Below are 23,517 nucleotides of genomic sequence, written 5' to 3' on the forward strand. Positions count from 1 at the left end.
TAAAAGTGTGAATGAAAACCAAGACGCACAACTCATACCGCTAGGAGGCGCTAGTGTAGCATGTTGACCTCAGAATGTATGGAAAATTCCAGAAGTTGGAGGTATTTTCAATATTATGGAGTGTTTGCTTGTACAAACATAAGTTCCAGGAAATTATCTTAGAATCACCAAAAAGTAATTAAATACCTAGTGAAAAGTGAAGAAGACCGTATTACATCAACAAAATTCTCCGGGTGGGGCATGTAAATGAAGATGATGCAATGAAACACATACAGAAGATAAAAAATACTCCTTTGGCTAGTTTGACACTTGGTAGTTAATCTTATATATTTATTTTTAAAACATACTTATAAACATGTTCACAAAATTTGTTATTGATTAATTGTTCATTCAGTAGTAAAAGATTTTTTATTTATTTTTGATTTTTTATTGATTTTAGATTTATCTTGACTACCTACCTCTATTTATGAATCTATTGATGTACTTGTTGATAATACTAATTTGTTCATACATTTATTTTTACTTGCTTATTATATAAGGCTTTTATGCTGCTATTTAAACTTTTCTGCAATGTAACCAATTTATGTAATTATGTAACGTTCAAATTGTATCTTATGAGTGTATAAATGTTGTCTCTATGTCCCTGCTGACAAACTACATAAGTAGTTTAGCGGGTTTAAATGTGAATAAAAAAAAATAAAAAAAATATATATATTTTGATAAAACATATGACAAATTATGATAGACAAGAGACTTATTAATAAAATATTCACATTGAAAAATAAATAAAATCTCATCACCTTTTTCGCTCATAAAAATCTGGTTGTATATACCATCCCGCTTGACCTTCCTTCATGTAGACGTTTCCCATGACCATTGGTCATAGAAAAAACATAACTCATTAGCCCATAAAAGAAAAATACGAAAATGAAAATTATACACTAGCTGTCAGTGAATATTTAAAAAATGGTTAAATTCAAAATTTTCACGCTTTTTTTCCTATTATTTAGGATGATATATGGAATTCTGGCATCTTCCCATTGGGTTGTTACCGAAAAAGGTCTAATACAGCCTTTGGTAAGTATTTACAGCGACTAGTAATTTAGGTTAAGGTTATATATTTACATTTTTCTAATTATTTTATTTTAATTCAATATGTTGTCCTGCAGATGGATTCACCATTTCAAATGAGAGTGCCAAATGATTTGATGGGCTTTTTAGAGCAAGAGAAAAGATTGAGAGAAATCGACGGGATATACAACACTTTGAAAGACTATGTATTTGACAAGCCTATACTGGATGGTTCAGATTCAATTCCTATGAAAGTTCACAAAACAAATTACTATTGCGAGAAAACAACGATTTCCATTGATGATATTGATCTATACATGTCCATCGCTGCCGATGGAAGTGATCGAGATGGTATCAAATTAGTAGATTTCTTTGCTGATAATTCACTGAGAAATGTTGAATATGGGACGGATGTCCCGAAATGTGAAAAGTCTTCTTCTCTACCATTTAGTATGTTCGCCTTTGAGCATCTTAAGGTAAAAACATTTTTACTGAATTATATATATTTTTAACTGGTTTCACAAAGGAATGTAAAATGAAGAATACACAACTATCTTATCTTGTAGAATTATTTACCTAACCGCCACACTTCTAGGCTTAGATGATGGAAATTACAATTTGTTTCAACAATTACTACAAAAAAAAACTATGTACGTGCACAAAATAGGTTCTTAGGTTGGGTTAATTTAGTAATTTATGCGTATTTAGATTAAAACGAAACATACGCAACTGCCACTCCAGACAAAAAGTCCAAAATGGTGGCAAAGGGATCGTTTTATAAGGTCAATTTTGAACTTTGAATAAAAATGGAATTTTGATGCATCTTTTACTATCTATCCTGACGAAAATTCTTGTTTCTTGGAGTAATTAAGTTGAAACGAAGTGTAATTTCCATAAACTTTGTGTATTAAAAGTGCGGCGGTTAGGGAAATATTTCTGGAATGGTCTTGCTCCTACCTTCAGAGATTCAGCTTCTTGCCACTTTATTTGTTGTAACAAATGATTTTATTACAAATTATGATTAGGTACATATTTTGATACACATTCCAGGCCATGGTTCAGAGGGAGAATGTATCTCTAGCTCCAGAACATTCCCTCCATGAGTGGCTCCTTCCAGGAACGAGTGTCACTTCTTTTGGTCACCAGGTGGCTCTGGGCTTGCAGCACAATTCTACATCATGGCTGCACTATAATCTGGCAGCTATATATTGGAGGATTAAAGGGGAAGCGACTAAAGCCTTGGAATGCAGCAGAAGAGCGGTACATTTTGCTCCTAGGTAAGGCAGCTAACCGTTAATTATTACAATATACTAATTATTACAATATGGAGTAATTATCTACATACATTTTCTCTACATATTTCAGACAATACCGTGATATTTCCCTTCTGAACATGGGCTCCATCTTTCACCAGACCCGGAACTCTGCAGATGCTGCAATAGTCCTCCATGCGGCTATAGACCATGACCCAACCCAGCCGGCCAATTACTTTGCTCTGGGCAATGTTTATGCGGTCTTGGAGGACTTTAACCAATCGGTGGCGTGCTACGACAATGTGTTAAAGTTGAAACCGAGCTTCAAACAGGCCAGGGTCAATAAGTACGCCATTTTGTGCAAGGCACATCATATCAATGAGTTATTGGAACTTAACGAGTAAGTCTAATTGGTATTGTTATTCAGTTTGGCCAGAACCTTCCTAAAGGCATCCTGCTATGCTTTTTCTCACAAATGACACATTTTCAAAGTTCATTGCCACAAAATTTTGCGGAGGTACACAAACTAATCCCGAATGTTCCCGATCGGGGATGGAGGCAATGAATCGGAAAAAAAATAGGTTATGATTAAGCACCAGCACCATAATTTTATTGTGTACATAATATGTGCTTGGCCACCCTGGCTACTTACGGTGCCTCTAGTCTAGTATAAGATGCATATTTCTCAGACATTTTGTATTTATTCATACATTTGAATTTCATTTCTGTTTAAAGTCTTTTTCTGAATATTCATATTTGGTTTCCATGTTATTAGGGATAAAAACCCACCATATAATAAATGATGTTTGAACAAGATTCTGTCACTCTTGTAGGAAGGTTTTGGTTTTACCGACTGCTATGCATTTAACATTTATTATTATTATTAATTACGTTATTAGGTGAATGGCATTATGATAAAAGGAAAAGTGTATGAATTAATATTGTGTATTAAACTTTTTTATAGTGCTATCCAGAACAAATATTCAGAGGTTCGTGATTTCCTAAAGTTGAAGGAAGATTGGCAGAGGCTTGAAGAAAAGCTCATGAATGAGCTTGCTCCGTTGGGATATAAATCACATGTAAATCCCAAAACAGGTACTACTTTCTTTCTAACATCTTTCTAATATTAAACAAATAGGTTTAATACTTATTTTAATTTGTGATATCCATAAATATTCAAATCTTCCATATCTATATATAAATAATAGTGTCCGTGGCGAAGTGGCTTGTTTTTATAAAAAATCTAGTTTTTTTCTGAGAGTAATGAAATTTTGCACACTTTTCCCTCAAAACAAAGAGTAAGGTGACTGTCTACATGATATTTCAAAAACCACCCCCATTTTCCCACCCCTTTAAACCAGAATTTTGAAACTTGTTGAAATTTTGCACACTTGTGTTCAAAATAATAGGAAAATTCCTGTCTACATCTGATTTCAAGAAGTCTACGTAAAGCTTTGGCAACGCTGCGGACCTCTCTGCTCAGCGCAAAATACCATTGCCTCAGCACTGGGCTTCGCTCTAAAGCCCTGCTTTGAAGAATTCTAAAATGATGAAATTCAAAGTTATATCCTAATGCCTTAATATGGTTCTAATTACATTTCCAACTCGCCCTCAACCAAAAACCCAAACAAAAGAAAACTCAGTTCCATGTTCTATCCATTTTATAGGCGATACGAGGGCAAAATCCAATGTCCACCCCGAGACTGATAAAACCTCTGATGAAACAAGAGACGGTGGGGTTTGGCAAGTCAAGACCTCCGCTCGACTCTTTAGCAATATGTTGGTGAGCCACCAAACGTTCAATCCCATTGAAATAGTGGTCAGCATTCAGATGCTGCTGAAGAACCTCGAGAGTGAGCTGGTTAAGTTGAGCCCCCGCTACAAGCTGTCTGAAGACTACGCGCTGCTAAAGACGACGGAGCCCAAGGAATTTTCAGTTAACGTTAAAAAAATCACTACAGAAGTTGTCGCCCGTGAGTAATTTTTTTTAAATTTGAGAATTTATAAAAATTACGTACCTAATTATTTATATAATTTGAATTAGTGATTTCATAAAATTATTGGATAAGGAAATTAACCAACTTCCTGACATCCTATCAAGCTTAAACTCGGCAGATAGACTCGTTATTGATGACAGTGCATTCTATCAACTTTTGGTTGGAATCGCACATTCACACATGGACATATACGCTTTTTTCTGAAATTGGATAACATTACAGCAGTTAATATACAAAATAAATGTCGGTCCTTCCCAATCGGGATTTGGCTCAGTTTTTAGCGAGGCTGTCTCCAGTCCCTGGTGAGGAAGGTTCAATCCTCAGTCAAACGAAAAAAAAATAGTCATCTATTAATAAAAATACATGTATTATATAAAAAACTGTTTTTTACAGGTTGATTTTTTATTATAAATAAGCTTTTCTTCTTTCTTTTAACAGAAAAAATACAGATTTTCTATATTAGTTGAATTGATATTTTCAGCGGATAACTTAGAAGAAGAAGAAACTTTAGATCAAGACTCCAGAATGGATATGTATTTCCATGAAACTTTTTATGAAAACCCGGAAACTAATAAAAGGACATTAGAAGTAAAGTAAGTTGTTAGTTTATACTTTTATGCATTACTTCTTTCATTTGCTATTGATATATGTACTCTTTTTATGTGACCTCCTGTCAGACATTGGTTACCATCAGGGCAAAAAACATCCTATGTACTGCTGCCTGGAAGAAGTGCACTTGTAAAAGCTGTTAAAATAATTAGATAAGTAATAACTGGTTACTCGGCTTGCAAGGGGCAAGTATTTGCTCTGCGACAACCTCGTTTCGTCTCCGGAGCCAAGGCTAAGACATCCCGCTTTCTGGCCTAGTGCAGGAGTTTCTCCAGAAAAGGGGATGTTTTTCTCTCCAAGGTGGCTAGCTACAATCCAGTGCATTAGACAAGGGTAGGATCGCCCACTTTCCTCAATTTCACTGAACTTTCAAGTAATAAAAGAATTTCTGGTTTCAATATGGTATGTTTATTCATAACTTAGATAGGTGTTTAGTATGTATAGGCATACTACCTGGACTAACAACTTTTTATGAAGCTACATGAATTTAAAAGGTATGAGAGATCTTTTACGTGGAAGGTTACAAGACGTAAGGGTGACAGTCAATACATCATGGTGAGCGGCGTGGTCTGCTGATGGAAGCCTCATGGAGCACTTAATATAATGCAGCTTATCATATAATGTGTCTCCCATTGAGGAAAGAAGGGAGAGGAGGTGGTTATACAAACATTTCCATGGAGACTCTTGTCGCTAGCTTGCGGTGACGAAATATGAGGTGCAGGGCCAGTGGGGCAGATTTAAAATTGACACCCCCATCCATCTGGCGGTACAAAACATCAAGACAACTATTGGACAGATAGCTAGATAGATGGATAGTGAGTCAAATTAAAAAAAATCCTTTTTTTTGAAGAAGAATATTTTATTACGTTGTTCTTTTTTAACCTTCGACAAGGCAAGATGGCAAACGAAACTCCATTCCCCGTTTGATGTCACCAAGTTTCTTAAACTTTTTGCAATCTATCCTGTCACGTGTTGCGTTTTGACATAATGTATGTGTTTTAGTGTAATTTTATGGATCACATAATTTAACAGCCCCGTAGGTCATGTTAAATAACACTTGACTGAAAAGTGAATATTTTCAGATATCCCCCTTCTACCAAAGTGAGCCGTATAAAGCAGGACTTTGACAAGGAGAGTGACTGGCCATCGCAGGAACAGTGTGAGGAATGGACGCCGCAGATCACAAAACGCGTCGGGAAGATGGGAGAGCCCTTGGAGGCCCTACCCGTTTATCTCCCCATTGAGAACAAGGGATTTGAGTGAGTTGATTTTTTATCAAATTTTAAAATGCCTTTTTATAATATGGCAGCAATTAATCTTAATAGCCATAACATAACTGCACACATTATACTCATCAATGAGTTAAACAAGTATGGTTTCTTAGTCATTGTAAATTCATTACTACAGAGTTGAACTACCATTGGTAGAACAGTGTAAGAAAAACTGGAAAATGAAAATGTTTTATGAATGACGTTACGCATCGACTGCATGTTTGACGCTACATAAGTTGCATTAACATGTACTACTCGTATGAGAGAAATGACATTTGAACATGATTTGAATGATAAATTTGTTCTGGAGGTGGGGAAATATTCACGTTTAAATATCTATAATTTGTCAAAATATGTTAGAAAGGATTTAGCGGAGAAGGCGTGGATTGAGGTTGGAAAGAAAAGTGAATTTGACATCATTCTCATGGTGACCGGGTATGTCATCAAATGTTATTTTGATGAAATATCATGTAACCCATTCTTATGTAGTTCCTTGGCGGCTACGAATGCCCTACAATTAAAATTTATTTTGTTGTACGGGTGAACCCAAAATCTTCTTTTAGATCGTTTTTTATGCTTGTAAATATAAAGAAGAACAATATTATTGTCTTTGTCGATAGAGTCACTTCACATTGTATTAACTCCACGGCTGTACGTGAAAAAATGATCAAGTTCAGTATATTTCGGGTAGCGCCGTGTGCGGAAACCAGCAATAAAGAGTAGCATATTGGTAAGCTACTTGTGGTTGCATTGCAGTCACATAGCTTGAAGGATCTCCGTGTACGAAGGGCCTTAGTGAAAATCTACTGTACATGTATTATTTTTTCAGTGCAAAAAAAATACTTTCGGACAAGATAGACATGTCTTTCGATATGGAACACCCTTTGCCCTGGTATCCCCCAATATGCTGTGATGATTTGGCTCTCAGCACGAAAAAGGTCTATTTGCCTTTAGTTTTTATAACAAAGTAAGTATGTACCTGTATACATTTTTGTGGTAGTGATTTTATTCGATTTTTATATGTATGAACCACTAAATAGAAATGCCTTCCATGTAGATTTTAATGGACTTTAGTTCTAGTCCATTTAGTACACGCTCTGTCTCACTTACACTTGCCCGACTTCGTATATCGCCAAACACAGTTCTGTGTATGAAATTTACGTCCGATTGGTCAGACTTTTGGAAACACGCTCACATTGCATTTCTTTTTCTTTCTTCAGCCTATGGTATGAAATGAATGTTTTTCTTTATTCTATGGTCTGAACCAATTATTTTATTTGGATTACAAAAGTTCCTCTAATGGACTTTCCTTGTTTCACGGTGTTTCCTATATCAGTGTCTTTCATGGCACTTGTAAGTTTGCTGTGACAGATTAGCACCGTGAGGAGTGAGACCAGTGCTCTGAGGCTAAAAGGGTTAAATCTATTATCTGGGAAAACCATTATTTTTGTACAGGAATCATATGGTATTTTAATAAATCTTCAGATACATGGTGTAAATGTTTACATTTCAGAACCAAAGCCACGCCGAATTTGGCTCCAGATTACAAACTGCGTCAGATATTGGTGTCGTATGTTACGGACAGTAATCCTGATGTGAACAAACTGGTCCAGGAGGCCGAGATTGGTCAGAGAATACTCACAGCCATTCGAAGGGTGAATTTTAGATTGTCATTAATTTCATCTAGTGTTTCTAATACTTTCTCTCCTACTACACATGCCTCTAAATTTTAGAATAATACCAATTGCTCTTAATCATTTGCTTCTTTGTGTTATTGGCCCTTTTTAGAGGTTCAGATGTAGAACATTTCGGTTGTTGCATGTTGATGCAGTAGAATCCCATTAATTGCAAATCCATGGACATCAAAAAGAAAATTAACAAATTCCGATGCACTGCAAATTGCTGATAATCGAGTTCCTTGATCACCCTTATAAATTCAGGTAGTATCGTTGTAAATACGACGTTTCTCTGCAGAAATCTTTAAAATTCAGTATTTTAAGTAAATTCGTAAAAATACCACACATTTCCATGTTAATCAAATTTTCGCAGCCGATTACCGTCGCGGCCGGCCCTTTAAATTTAGATATTAGAAGTAAATTCGTAAAAATATGATATATTTCTTCATAAATCGAATTTTCTCGGCCGATTACGCTCAGGCTGGCCCTTCAAACTTGGATGTTCAAAGTAAATTCGAAAAAATACGACACTCCAGAGTAAATCGATTCAGATTTACAAAATAATAATACGAATTAGGACGATTTATAACCACGCAAAACTACATTTTACATCGTTTTACTGCCACGGCTGTCTGCCAGATTCAGATTTACAAAATTATACGATTTATTTTCGCAAAAATCAAATTTTTTCTAATTACATGAACAAATTTTCGTGTCAGGACAAAAATAAAATTCGATTTATGAATTAACGAATTTCGATTTAAAAATTAAATTATCGCTGTTCGAATTAACGGGGTTCTACTCTATTTTAAAGCAGTGATGCAGCGCCTCTGCACACAATTTCTCACTGGGGGGCGGGGGTTTCTGGTGGTAGATAGATGTACTACTAGTACCATAAGTACCTGTATCGCCATTCATTGGAATACGTTGTGACGAAGATCCAAAATACAAAAAAATATATATTTGTTCGTAAATAACTTATTTTATTTTGTAAAAAATGTGTACTCGTAAAAGTGATTAATTATTGTATTACGTATTCCAGAGGGCGGCGCCAAAATGGGTGCTATTCACCTTGGCATCCCTCTACTGGAGGGTGAGGGGTAATACCCAGAACACCCTTGACTGCCTCCTGTGCGCCCTGGAGGAGAGCACGGAGTACAACAAGGACCTGGCGCTGACCTCCTTGGGGTCGGTGCTCTTTGAACTAGGGTATGACGAGATCTCTATCAGAGTCACGGCAGAGTCCTATAATGTTAATAAGATAGAGGTGAGAGAACTAATCTTCTGTTAACTGGGTCATTCCCCGAGCAGGTCAAAAAGTGTTTGCTCGATTTTCATGTTAAATATTTACCATATTGTTATTTAGTTGTGGCATTACTAAATAACTAACCAACTTTAAGTTTCATTTGATGATCTTTAAAACATTCTGAAATAATCAATATTTTGTGGTCCAAAAATCACTCCAGTGAACCACAAAATATTGATTATTTCGGAAAAAGTTTAAGATTTTCTAATGGAACTTTAAACTTAGTTAGTTATCTAGTTATGATACAACTTATGTTAATAATATAGTACATATTTAACGTGAAAACATGCGCGAACACATTTGGGAGAGTGACCCAACTAACTATTGTTGTCTAATGTCACACCATTTATATATTATAGATAGGATTAACCGCCACAGAAATCTGTCTTAGCGTACGCTCCTTGCTTCATACATAGTCTTTTGTTATTTTCACTCTTGACATGTCCCAACTCAAGTATTTGATTAATTTGATAGTGGCATACTGTCCTCAGTCTTCGCCGACTTCTTGTACTATTCACTTTTGCATCATATGTTGTATGATGGTACTCTTGTTTATTATTGCAATATGTATGTATGAATGGTCTTGTTTCCATTTCAGCCCACAACGAATTTCCTCCTTTCCATGCTGCACAAATCTAAGAATAATGTGTTGGGGCAGTTGTATCACATGAAGCAAGTCATTAGGGTGGACCCCGACTTCATGCAAGGGTGGGCACTCAGCCTACTGAGGGGTTGGCATTGTATTGCCAAATCACTCATGAAATTAAAGTTCTCTAATGGTAATTATACTTTTTTGTTACAATGATTGACACTATAACAGCTAACACTGGACCTGTTTCTTCCTGCTAGGGGCATCTTTAGTCAATAAATGAATCTGACAGTATACAGGCAACTCGCATTGTAATATCACTATTCAGTCCTCAAAAATAAAATCTGCTTACGAATTACTAGTCCTTTTTACTATGGCGCACAAATTGTTGGCTTTGTAAAAAAACTAAATTAAATCCCAAATCTCGTAAACAAAAGTTCGGGCTAGTTTCCAAAATTAGAGTATTTTGTCACACACGGTCAATGCGTGACTGATGTAATAGTTTATTCAAAGCATTCTCGAAGCAGGCCAAACCCTCTCCTCGTCGAAATGGTATCTAGATTTCATGTTTAGGGAAGTCTATCGATTCAGACGTCTATGGCTAAAGCACATACATTGTGTCCAAACATGCCGGGTGATGGGATAGATTGCGTTGAAAAGGCCAGCGTTGCAAAGGTTAATTTAAAATTTGTTTTCAGTGGAGGAACCTTCCATGCTTAAAACGGCAGAAGTATGCTCAGACCTGTCACAGGATATTAAAGCAATGGAAGAGGAGCTGACAGACAACCTGATGGGGATGATCTGCACGGCCGAGGAGGGGAGCGAGATGGAAACTTGCCAGCCTGCTCATATACAATGCTACAAGACTGACTTAAGTAATTAATATTTCTTCTTTATTACTTAACTCATTTTGAAGGGCTCTGTAATCACCAAAACTAAGTTATAAACAACACTAAAGGATTTCATTTTTAATTTTTTTCTGGGGTCTGTTACTGGAAAGAGATACAATAATATGTATTTGAGTCACGCTTGCCTTCATACTATCTCTTTTACCGTTTTGCATTACTTAATGGTTGACTCATGGCAATGTCCGGTTAAAACGGTAGGTAGTAACTAACATCTGAGTGTTACTGGAAATCGGATCGAAATGACAATCTAGTCTCCTTCAAGGGAAGCAATCTTCCCAACATGCTTTCCATTGATATGCTTGGTGCAACTCTAAGTGACCAGCTCAGACACGGGGGCTCCATCGAAACTGGAGTCAAGTTAGCCCCTCAGAAGCTGGGTGTACTGTACAGGGCCCGCAGATATTTTAGTAGTACACAACTGCTTACCCTGTACAAATTACAAGTGCACCCCACTGCTGAATTTGAATTGTTTTGAACGGTTTTTACTCACGGAAACAATCATTGGTAAAAACTAAACTCTCTCATGTAGAGGTATCGTAAAAATTTCTTTTGTATTTTCTCGACCATTAGTACATAGACGTCATGCACAATTGGCACCAATTCACCTTGCAGGTCGTCATATGTTTCAGAGACGTATCTTTCATTTTGTAATTCAAATATACGGTCTTGTGTGACCTCATAAAACACATAACTAAACATGTTTGGAAGTTAAAAAAAATCATTCTTGTAGCCTACTTAGGAGTACTAAGTGATCAACTTTATCAAAAGCCTTCGTAAAGTCATGGTATGATTTTTATTTTTTATATATTCAATAATATTGTTATTGGGTTTATAAAAACAGTTTATTTTTAAACAAGTTCGGCTGTGTAATTATTATTACGCGTGACAGCTGTTTCGCCCTCTGAAGGCATTATCAAACTGTGGGTAGCCCACTTACAGACGATACATTTATATTATTTCTAGATAGGTATGTTAATTTCAATTACTGATTTCTTAATTGATTTCTGAGTAAAATGTTAGAAATTATTAATGGTTATTACCCCAGTAAAGTTTCCCCAATTACTGTAATGTTTAAATTTGACTGAAGGTCTTTATGTTAGTTATTCCCAAACGATGACTCATAGGGTTATTTTAATAGCATAATTAAGTACTTTATAACACACTCATATTTGCACAAGGTTTGAAGATATCAAGTAGGGGTGAACGAATTATATTTATTTGTTCATTAATTAAAATAGCTTTCGGATTATTAGAGTTTTTGTTAATTTCTAACTGCTCTAAAAGATTCAGTTTACGGCCTTTATTTGTACGTGTAACGGAGTTGGTTTATTAATATCACTAAGTGAGTGATTTTCATCTAGGAGATGTTTTTCATCTAGGAACTTGTTTAAAAATAAACTGTTTTTAACAACCCAATAACAATATTATTGAATATATAAAAATTAAAATTAAAATGGAGTTCTACAAATTAAACTTGAAAACAATAAAAAAATCATGGTATGATGTGTCAACTTGCTCATTGTTTTCGAGTGCTCTCGTTATGTAATCTGTAAATACCATTAAATTTGTAGTGGTTGAACGGCCACATCTAAATCTATATTGTTGTTCGATCAAGAATGGTTCAACTTTGACATATACATATTTGTGGATAATTATCTCCAATATCTTAGCAGGTGCAGAAGGAATCACTAAAGGACAAGTTGGTTGCCCGAAACTTGTCACCATCTTTGTGTAAAGGGGTGACTTTCCTGGGTGAATATTAAATACATGCAGAAGTGGCTAAGACAATGGTTCAGAACATCTCTTAATTTCCAAAGGGTGGAATTAATATTGTCCTTGTTTTACCAGTATTTCAATGGAAGAAGCTCCGAGACACTAGCGAATTTGATCCCTTTGGCACCTGTGCTTAGTCGGATAACACGCCAATCCCGTACCCAACATTTGTACACTGTCGACATGTGTCGCATGAGAATGGGTTGTTTCTATGATTTGTTCTCAAGTTCAACAGCTCGGCCGTGGAACGATTTGCCGGCCTCTTTGTTTCCTCCCTCCTACAACAGTTACTCCTTCCACTCCTCAAAAAGACCCTCCACACAGCATCCGCAAAGATGACATAGGGCCTCAGGGAAATTATTATACAGGCGAATACATCATGGATTTGCTAGTAGCTCACCGCACTTGCCCCAATTTAATGGTATTTTAAATCCTAAAAATTGCTTCTAGATACTGAATATATTATATTCACTTGGCATAACTAAACAAAATCAATAATGTCGTATTTTATTTTATTTTGTAATTTTTCAATATTCCCACTCTATCATATAAAAATCACGAGCCGCCGCTGATTCTGGAGAAACTACATAGGTATAAATTTTTCGTAAATATATAAACACATTATATACAGCTGTACAATTTACAAAAACATCATTTTGCTAAAATCATGTCGTTATGAAAATAGAGTCAGCTGGCAAACAGCGGGCATTTTACCCCTGGTACGCTAAGGAGTTCCAGGTCGAGGGGGGATGGCATTCCAAGAATAAAAAAAGGGCAAAAGGAATATTAAGAAACACGGTCGCTTTTGTGATTTTATTGGGGACCCTAGTGGCCGTCCTTCGGGTAGTAAATAATTTTTACCTTCATGTAATTAAAGGTTAACCTGTAGAAGCTGACAAGAAACTTCAATAAATAAAAAGATATTTTTGATAAAGCCAGCATGCAGACAATATCAAACTTGACCAAGTGACATTTTTATTTTTGTCTACTAACCTAGTAGAGGTAATATCCAAAGGGAAAATGAATGCATAAGGTATAGATTGCATTGCTTCGTACCGTGCAAAGACACGATTCTTCAACACTGCAAGTGCAGGGCTCCGGCCCATAGCCCGTGTATGTATGTTATATTAAGAATAGTGGGTAAAAAAAAACAAAACATTGATTGATTTTTGATTCTCTTTTTTTGTATATCATTTTCAGATGGTGAGGAAATAGAGATAAACAAAAACACTCTCCTAGAAGCCAATCAACTCGAAACCCCCCAAGAAGCTCAGTTACATTGCTTCTCAAGTTCTGGTAAGAATTTTTTTATTTCTTATTAATTAATAATTTATATAAAAATAATAAAATGATATGATCGGTAGCTTTGATACAAGTATTTACCAACATAATTGTAATGTTAAAGGACAATACAATGTGTAAATAGTTTGAATTACCAAGGAGATAATTTTTTTGTCCAAATCTTGTACATATTGATGGAATTTCAAGGCGGTAGGGTAGAACTTCTCTAATAATATGAATAAGATTACTCACTGTCGGTTGCTCCTAGGGGCTCTTTGGATCGATCTCTAGACGTTGCTAGTTGGTGTTCTCCTTTGGCGGTTATTATATTTTCGCTTCGATTTTAGGCGATAATAAATTGATGTAAAGCAGTGAAGCGGGCGTCGGAGGCGATAAGGTAAGCGGGTGCCCAAAGATAATCGCAGCAATAATACATGATGTATGCAAGTATGTAGAGCATCAAAAATTTCTTAAGTGATACAATTAGTGCCATTTGTCATGTCTCTTTTGCGAGCCAAACACGTAGTTCACTCCACTCAAAAAAAATAAAGGTTCGGCCCAAAATCAAAAGATTAACTACAATCCTGTATTTGCACAACCAATAAATACAATCATTTTATTACCGTCGCCATATTGCAAAAATAAAATAACTGCCACAGTATTTAAATACATTTATTAGGTCTTAGGGTAGGTAGGTAGCTACTCAACAATACACAAAATATCGATAATAAGCAATAATTGACAATCACTACTTTGTCTTTATTTGATTTCAAATGAAATGGTGATGTATAGGTGGGGTATAACTCCGATCAAAAATTGGAACCGAAATACTGTGACGTCATATGATTGCCTAACTATATCCGAATGAGAATTATAATGTCTATATATTGGCATATCTATGGTTTTTTAGGTCCGATTGGTTTCATGCAAAAAGCCCGAAAATATCAATCTAGTGAGTGTTTTATTTATGGTGATGTACTTGGAGGAAATATGTGATAAGATATACAATGTCAGGTACCTAGTAAAAGTGAACACTTCGCACGCTGTGTGATATTTGATTGGCTGTCTCGACCTATAGAGTCAGAAAATTATATTTATTTACAATAAAAAACATATAAATTTGTTTTTTTTATTATTATTTATTATTTATTTATTTATTAATCTTAAGTTAGCTCACATCTTCGTGTGTGCTAATAGTTTTATAAACATATAAACATGTACATTGTTTGGCAAACATAATCTTTCTTTAAATATTTCAATAAAGTCACAAAAAAAGAAACATTAATAATTGAGATAGACATATTTTCTTAATTCATTTTTGAACTTATTAATATTTTCTATCACAGCAATTTCCTTCGGGATTTTGTTATACTGGTACATCAGAAATTTTTGGGTGCTTGTTTTTTTTCTTGTTGGCAATCTAATTTGCTTAGAATTTCTCGTTTCGTGTCCGTGTATCTCGTTATTGTAATTTATTTATGGTGATGTCGACCACTATAATTTTATTTAAACTACCGGTTTCAGAAGAACCCTTCCTTCATCAGGAGAATATTAAAAACGAATCTAAGATACAAAATATTTACATATAAATATATATGTATATACAAATTGTTTTTGGTAGGTGGACAGAATGGAAGGGGTAATTAATTACTGGGTTTCCAGAAAGAACAGAGCGGTTAACTGGAAAATATCTAGAATCGGACTAAACGATAGATTAATTTGGCTATTCACTATACTAGATTTATTATTTAGGAATTTTGTAATTTCGAGTGCTTCTAAATTATCCAATTTTTTGCCTTTATTACTACGGTGAAAAACTTTAACCCCTGTGTCCTTAAAAGTATGATTGGCGGAAATGAGATGATATTTATTTATTTTGAATTAACGACACAAGTGCCATTTAGATACATGAAAGTTATTGACAGACATACCCCAATAATACATGTCATTTGTCAACATTAATACAAATCTACATTAAGGCATTTCTATTTTGTACTATGCATTCACTGGATTTGATGTAAAATACAGCTTGACATGCCTATAACATTACTATTGAAAATAATATCTATACATAAATGATTTTTAGATGACGATACGTTAAACAGTCATGAAGAAAGTACCACCAGCTGCAGACTACAAAGAAGTGACACTTCCCCAAAGAAAACTGTCCCGATTGAGCTTAAGGCTGAAGATAAGGATAAGGATAAGGGGAAGAAGCCTACAGAAAGCACCGCCAGCAAGACCAGCCCCAAGGCTCCAAGGCCCAGAGGCATACCCATCGGCTCTGTCAAGCTGAATTTACCCCCACCGGCTGACGCAGAGGAAGAAATACGGAATTTGGGACATTTAAGAGGTAGCTACACACAAATGACAATATAATAAAATCACTAATTAAAATCCAAAAAGCCATAATGAAAATTACACTGAAAGTACTGATGAAATCTTTAACAATCTTACGTAAATTAAACAACTCTATTCTAAAACAATACTCCTTTATCTATCTATCTATACAAATAAAAATGTTCATTTGTTCAAAATCTTAATTCTCCGAAAGTTCTTCACCAATGTTTTGAAATTTCGACAAAACGTTGCATTCATATATATATATTCATGAAGTTTTATGTACCTGTATTATATATGTCACCTGTGACAGTTAAAAACATGCTTTTTCTGAAGAACAGTGCCATCTGTTGGACGTAAATGCAAGACGCGCTATTGTTTATCTGCACAGACTGACTAAGCCTCAGCAGCGCGTGGCGGGGTACAGCTAGTCTATATAAATAAAAATGATTATGTTCGTTTCTTCAAAATCTTAAATCTCCGAAAGTTCTTCACCAATGTTTTGAAATTTTAACAAATCGATGCATTCGAATATGCATGTATTTTTATATACCTGTATTATATATATGTCACCTGTGACAGGTAAAATTATGCTTTTTTGAAAAAAAGTGCCGTCTGTTGGCCATCAAAGCAACACGCGCTATTGTTTCTCTATCTGCACAGAAAGACTAAGCCACAGCAACGCATGGCGGGGTACAGCTAGTTCATAAATACAAAACACAAGAAATAACAACTATCACGCTTACATATTAGAAACACCTGAGCTCAGGGACAAAAACATATCGGCTATGGTTTGGTAAAATACACAAAATGAACATTTTACAGTAGACGTAAATATGAATATGTCAAGTCACTCCAGTGACTTAGTCTTCCGTGCCCAGCACAAATTATTGTTGACAAACGTAACTTTCAACACAGATTATACTAAAAAAGAAATGAAATATTTTAAATATTAATTAATTATTGGAACTTATCATCTATGTTTAATTATTTTCAATGTACTTTAAATATAATCAATCATCACGACACGGGCACGTGCCTATCATGGTGGTAGAAAAATTCTCAATGACTAATAAACAATGCACTGAATAAGTTGATATCATCTGTAAAATGTACGTACAATAATAGAAGTAAATAAAATAATAATAATAACAATTGTCTTCAGTGAAATTCATAAGAGACCTCGGGGTCACATTTGAACCCAAACATACCTTTTCAAATCATAGTTCAGTTATCATCGTTGTGCTACAAACTTCTCGAGTTCGACTGCATTACACCATCTAAACTACCCATTAACTAAACTAAAAGTTCCTGCGATTCATGCGTCACATGGATTGGCTCTCTGAGGTGCATTACGAATGTTTCCAATCTAAGAGGAATGGGGCCCTTTCAAACCCGATTGTGGACCGGTTACAAAGGGATCAATGACGCTAGTTTCTCGGAGCATTTCCATTGAAATAGCGGTAGAACAAGGAAAGCATTCCCACCCGACATCTGTGCTCTAAATATTGCAATTCGTTTATTAAGATAGAGGAATACATCAAACGAACCGCCTGTTTCTGTACAGAGTCGAGTTTTTTTATGATATTTTGGGGCTCCAGACCAGAGGTGGCTGATAAATTCAACCGTGGGGCGCACTTGTGATTATGTACTATTAAAGTATCTGCGGGCTCTGTTGGTACAGTACATCCAGCTTCTGAGAGGCTAACTTAACTCTGGCTTCCAGCAATACAACGGAAGGCATGTTGGGAAGATTGCTTCCATTGAAGGAGTCTAGATTGTCATTTTGATCTCTTTAGAAGTAATCAGACGTGATTGGTTGGGTATTTGAAACAATAAATTCGACTAGGTTATTCTTACCCCGAGATGAAACCCTCTCGAGGTAACCCTCTATTTTCTGTTTCAGAGCTCTCCGAGCTGTTTATATTTACTCATATTAACCCATTCTCAAATATTTGAAAAATCTTTCGCTATCTTCTCGATGTTCTTTATAATATAATGTAAAGAATTTTCCCTAATTTTTTTCGCTTTTTGTTCAACAGATGTACAGCAAATCATTTCATTTTCTGTCTTTCTTCCTAGCTACCTACTTTCTCTTTAAGCAAAATTTTCACTACCTTTATTCTTCCATAGAAAAAATCTAAAACATCTTGCGCGGGCGCTCAGAATAATAGTCGTTGATTTGTGAGCCTGATTTTGGATTTTTGAAAACCCCTCGACTTGCCTGCAGTTTAGTTTAGTTTAGTTCATGGTGCCGTGTCTGTGCCGTGCCGGTAGATGTGAATGTGTCGTATCTGATACGCTACGTGCCTGTGCCGGCAGATATGAATAGAATAGAATTTTAAACAATAACATTGACTGTACCGAACTTCTGTCCATAATTACATACCTTTGAGATGTACATGATATACAGCTCTATTCCACACGCTTAATTACAAAACAAATGCAGCATCTAATTTGCTGATTAACCGTGCTCTTCATACATTCAATAATATTTGTCTAAACTCTAACACTGTCGTTTTTTCGGATTCGCTGCCCATATTTAAAAGGAGCTTTGTGTAAATGATATAAACTGTTCAATGCACATTACACATTATACACACACTCACACATACACACACCTATACACTACACACATTACCTGTTAATTACTAAATATACATACCATATAAATTACAACGAAACATCATACCCACCTTAAATATTAATATCTGTAAATGTTTCAGCACTGTAACCAATGTTTTGTTACTGTAAAATTTAAAAAAATATATACAAAATAACCTTTTTTGTTTGAAGCCTATGCTTTGCAGTGTGACATTACATATATACTAAATAAAAAATTAGTTTATAATTATTCAATACGTATCAATTAATTTAATTGTATTTGAATTTCTTTATCATTCTAGTGGAGGGAGAATCCTATGACCTGCGTGATAGGAAAATGAAAATCTATGATAAAAAAATCAACATAGAATTATCTGATGAAACTTGTGATACAATGGAGAAAATTGATATCTTCAAGTCAGCAAGTTTCATTACGGCTTATGCCCAGAGAGGATTTTTGTAAGTACATATTAACTACATTATAGACTCTTCTTAATCCTGGTTTTTTATGTGAATACCGCAGAGTTCCAACTGCTCCTAAAATAGGGAGGCAATGGTATTATGGCATCACCAATTATTGGGGTATGTTGCATGAGGCTGAAGGTAGTGGAGAGTGGAAGAAGATGGGGAGGAGGAAGGTTAGAAAGTGCTTGTGAAAATACCCTGTTGGGGATATGTATTCATATTTACTTGCTTATTATCATCACGATTGATCCCAGATTCTCAAAAGAAAATGCTTAGCAATAAGGTCCTTATAATATGAAAACATTTCAATATGTGGTGATAAAATTGAACCCATCCCAAAATTGAATAGAATCAGTGGCAGATTATTATATGTATGTCGGTAAAAAATCAAAAAAAAAGAATTTTTACGTCATCGACAGGAACACGTGTCAGCTTGCCGGACTTCTTTACGTTCCACTTGGCGCATTATGCACTGCAGTATATTTTCTTATTCTAGATCTTTGGTTATTATTTTAAATCATCACCGTCTGAGAAAAGTATGAATTTCATGATTTTTTGTAGGAAATCAGCTATTCAGATCTGGTCACAAAACTAGAATAAAGTCATTTCAGAAAACATTTCGATCTTGAATGGCGGTCTTTCATCAGGTTGATACTGAAAGTACCTTCAACTCTGAGAACTTGTAGCTGTAGCTTTTAGGAAGACAGCTACTTTTTTTCTATCTTTGCTTTCGAGAGGTGCCTCTGCCATAGTTCACCTCAAGTGCTTCACTACATTTGGATGGCCGGGCTAAACTTAGATTAGTGCCTGGGTTAGCAGGGATGCCCGGGTCTATGGGGTGAGGTTTGTCTAGGTCTTGCCAGCAAATGTGTCTGCCCACCAATTGCACCACAGTGGTCTATAATTTGATTGTTACTAAATTTTCACTTTCAGTCTATTTGCGAAAACTATCCTGAAAGAAACATATTCAGCGGCTGGTCTCGTCAAGAAACCATACTGCGATGACCCGAAGCCAGATTTTATTCAGCTGGCACTGGGAAGTCAGAAGCTGCCTCCGTTTCCTCCAAATACCAAAGATAATTTTATACTCGCCTTGAGAATGCTCACCGAAGACGAAACGACTCCAATTCAAGTTTTTGGGACCAAGATTGCCGAAACTCTAAGACATGTATGTATTGTTTTACCTTATCTAAGCGGTTATTGCATATGTTATCCGGCGGCTATCCCAAATGCGATCCATGAAGTGTAGCTAAAACACATATGAGCTTCCAAAAGGTGCCATGTGGTGGGATAGATTATTATGAAAAAACCCATGTAAGCATAACAAAGGAATAAGATCTTCCCTGGAGTAATTAAAACCTTGTTTTGAGCTTTTCCAACTTTTTGTTACATATTGTCGTAAGTCAATGTTTTGAATGTGCAAAGTTGTTACCTTTTTAGTATTGCGATGGAGAGCTAATGGCTGGCTAACTACATGATAAAACAATAATCATGTGAAACCTCAATCTGGTGTTTACTAGATTGCTATGTTTACTATTAGAGTGAACGCACAATTATAGGATCCTTGTATATAGTGAAACTTCAATCTGGTGTTTACTAGATTGCTGTGTTTACTACATATTAGAGTGAACGCACGATTATAAGATCCTTGTGCATAGGATGGATCATATTTCATATAAAACTCGCTCAAAAATATATTCCTTTATTTTTGACAGAAACCAGCATGAATGACTATGAACGGATTTCTTTTGAAAAATGATGCTTTAAATCCATTATTGGAAACACCATTGCCCAAGATTTGGAGTTGCTTGTATTCTATGAAAATTTCTGTTCAAATTACACATTTTTTGTTGAAATCATCAATAAATATATTTTTTATTTTGAATATTTCCACTTCTTTTCGAGAGAAGTTGTCTTTTCCGTGTCTCACCTTCTTGTTGTTACTTCTCTGAAAGATTTTATTTAAATGGATAATTTATGGAAATAAGAATACTTCTGAACTCTATTTTTGCTTAAAATTTGGATGTTTTAACACATGCACTGGGTGATCGCCTCGTCCGGCCAATAGTGTGGTGTGAAAGGTCACTCACACCGTCACGCATGAGTTTAAAGACGAAGACTCCTTAAAAGTGTTAGTAAGGATCTTATAATCATGCATTCACTCTACTAGGCAAGCTGCACTCCTAAACATTCAAAGTTGACATTGCAAATAATACAATTTGATGTATGTTTAAATATCATGACGTTATGTGTACATTTTATATAAAAATTCACTTGTTCCTTTGTAGAACCGTGTGTCGTGGGTGCCCAACTTTTTGGCAGCCATATTTTGGAGGATAGAGGGCAACCCTGACTTGGTGATTGCTTGTCTGCGCCAGGCTGTGCATTTGGCTCCGGACAGAGAGAAAGATGTCTCTTTGCTTGGGCTATCATATGTCTTTCAATGGTAATATTATAATTATGGATTACGTAATACATATATAATCCTTTTCCACGAAAAACGAAGTGTCACGTGCAATTGCCAACACCCGTGTATTATAATGTGTTATTTTAATATTTTTGCTTTTTGTAGGCTCGCAATGGGTGCTGATTCAAGAAGAATGAGTCTCTTAGCATATAAAAGACGTCCTGATTTTATTGTGAATTTATTCAACCTCGCTCTGATGCACGGCCATGAGGTAAGTAATGAATTCTTTCGTCATCATTGTGATTAATGATTACAGTCTAAAACCACTACCAGCCAGTGTTTAATTTACTCGGCAATAGCAATACATTAATATATATTACTTTTATTGTGTAATATTACACCCACAGAGTCGTTTCTGTCACCCCTTAGCTCAGCTCTGAAACCACCACAGGACCTAGACTCATTCAAATACCCTCTACACAGCATTGATGTTTCCTTTCAATGATCCCCTGCGTCAAAAAAAAAATGCATTTAATTATTGAAGACAATATTAGCGATTCCTAAACGAAAATCTGAAACAGATAAATCAGGAAAAGATACGGTCACATCTAGGACTCGAACCCAGGACCCTTGCCTTGCCGGGGCACCGCTCTACCAACTGAGCTAATGGGACCCTATCTCCTTCGGTCATATTTAACTGTATCATACTTCGAATAAGAACTACCAACATTGTCTTATTTTTCTCACTGCACATTTTTATTGCCAACTATCTTTATGTTTTATCGTAAGATTCAACCCGAACTAAATGCAATCTAGACAGCGTCTTTAGATAAACATATCTTATTTTAATTTTAATGTGCGACATCTATTGACTTTTCTGTAAGTCTAGGATAAATATTTATTGTTTGGAATAACTTAGTGAGTAAAACCTCAAATTGTAATATTTAATTATTGAAGACAATAATAGCGATTCCTAAATGAAAATCTGAAACAGATAAATTAGAAAAAGATACGGTCACATCTAAGACTCGAACCCAGGACCCTTGCCTTGCCGGGGCACAGCAAGGCAAGGGTCGTATCTTTTCCTGATTTATCTGTTTCAGATTTTCGTTTAGGAATCGCTAACATTGTTTTCAATAATTAAATATTACAATTTGAGGTTTTACTCACTAAGTTATTACAAAAAAAAAAAAAGTATTATCTCTTTATAGTTCCAAACAAATATTACTTTGTGTGCGTCACTTTTCCATGTTTTATGTTAAATAAGATAACATTATTCTTTCAGAATAAACAGTATAAAAATAATAATAAATCTAAGATATATTTTATAACCTATTATTTATTTTTTTACATTTTGTGAGTTATTTTTGGTATTGTTGATAAAAGTGTTTGTTTTTCAGAATGAATTTGAGCACGCAATCCACGTGCTACGCCTAGTTATTAGAAGGAATCCCAATTTCAAGGTTGCAGAATGTGTCTTCAAACAATACCTGTGTTCACTGCTGTTTGGCAACAGCGACTTTATAGCAGAGGAAACTATTGCTAATCACGGAACCTCCGTGTAGATTCCACTAACTAACCATTCTAAAACTCTCTTATAAAGTTTTTCCAAGGAACCCAAAAAACAAAACTGCATGAAAACTTCTTAAGAGGGTTTTACTGTATTTCTTTTCATAAGATTACAAATTATTGATCAACCAATGCACTTGTCGCTTTTGGTAGTAATATTTCAGTACACGTACAATAACCAATTAATATTTAAATAGGTGTGAATTTACAATATTTAGCATTTAAAAATGCCCCATATTAAGTGTTAATTTACTATAAAGGGAAGGGAAAGAAAATAAGTTATTAAATCGTTTTGTTTCGGGAACGGAAATACAGTAGAACCTTGGTTTATGGTAAGCAATCATAATTCATTCCGGAAACTCTCATTAATGGAAGCAAATTTCCCCATAAGAAATAAT

The 23,517-nt window shown here is 35.3% G+C and overlaps 1 protein-coding gene across 1 annotated transcript; it reads left to right on the forward strand.

The window, feature by feature from the left end:
* Window positions 1–922: 922 nt before the first annotated feature.
* On the forward strand, window positions 923–23,517 carry LOC149423674 (tetratricopeptide repeat protein 17). Its single transcript, XM_089632073.1, has 20 exons — window positions 923–1,077; window positions 1,170–1,547; window positions 2,122–2,348; window positions 2,437–2,724; window positions 3,289–3,419; window positions 3,992–4,297; window positions 4,803–4,914; window positions 6,013–6,189; window positions 7,031–7,168; window positions 7,715–7,856; window positions 8,920–9,144; window positions 9,782–9,962; window positions 10,471–10,647; window positions 13,654–13,749; window positions 15,821–16,087; window positions 18,981–19,137; window positions 20,077–20,311; window positions 21,432–21,589; window positions 21,716–21,821; window positions 22,951–23,517. Exons 1-20 carry the CDS (start codon window positions 967–969, stop codon window positions 23,113–23,115), a joined length of 3,777 nt encoding a protein of 1,258 aa, XP_089488199.1. The 5' UTR covers window positions 923–966; the 3' UTR covers window positions 23,116–23,517.

This window comes from Hesperophylax consimilis, chromosome 5 (assembly GCF_061612785.1).
Source record: "Hesperophylax consimilis isolate HC1 chromosome 5, BYU_Hcon_1.0, whole genome shotgun sequence".
Classification (NCBI taxonomy): domain Eukaryota; kingdom Metazoa; phylum Arthropoda; class Insecta; order Trichoptera; family Limnephilidae; genus Hesperophylax; species Hesperophylax consimilis.

What these genes read in the sequence shown, in the direction of transcription:
- LOC149423674 (XM_089632073.1), top strand. Translation starts at nt 967, where the DNA reads ATGGTTAAATTCAAAATTTTCACGCTTTTTTTCCTATTATTTAGGATG. An exon ending in GAGTTATTGGAACTTAACGA is followed by an intron (nt 2,725 to 3,288) that starts GTAAGTCTAATT and finishes ACTTTTTTATAG; the next exon opens with TGCTATCCAGAACAAATATT. An exon ending in GAAATTAAAGTTCTCTAATG is followed by an intron (nt 9,963 to 10,470) that starts GTAATTATACTT and finishes ATTTGTTTTCAG; the next exon opens with TGGAGGAACCTTCCATGCTT.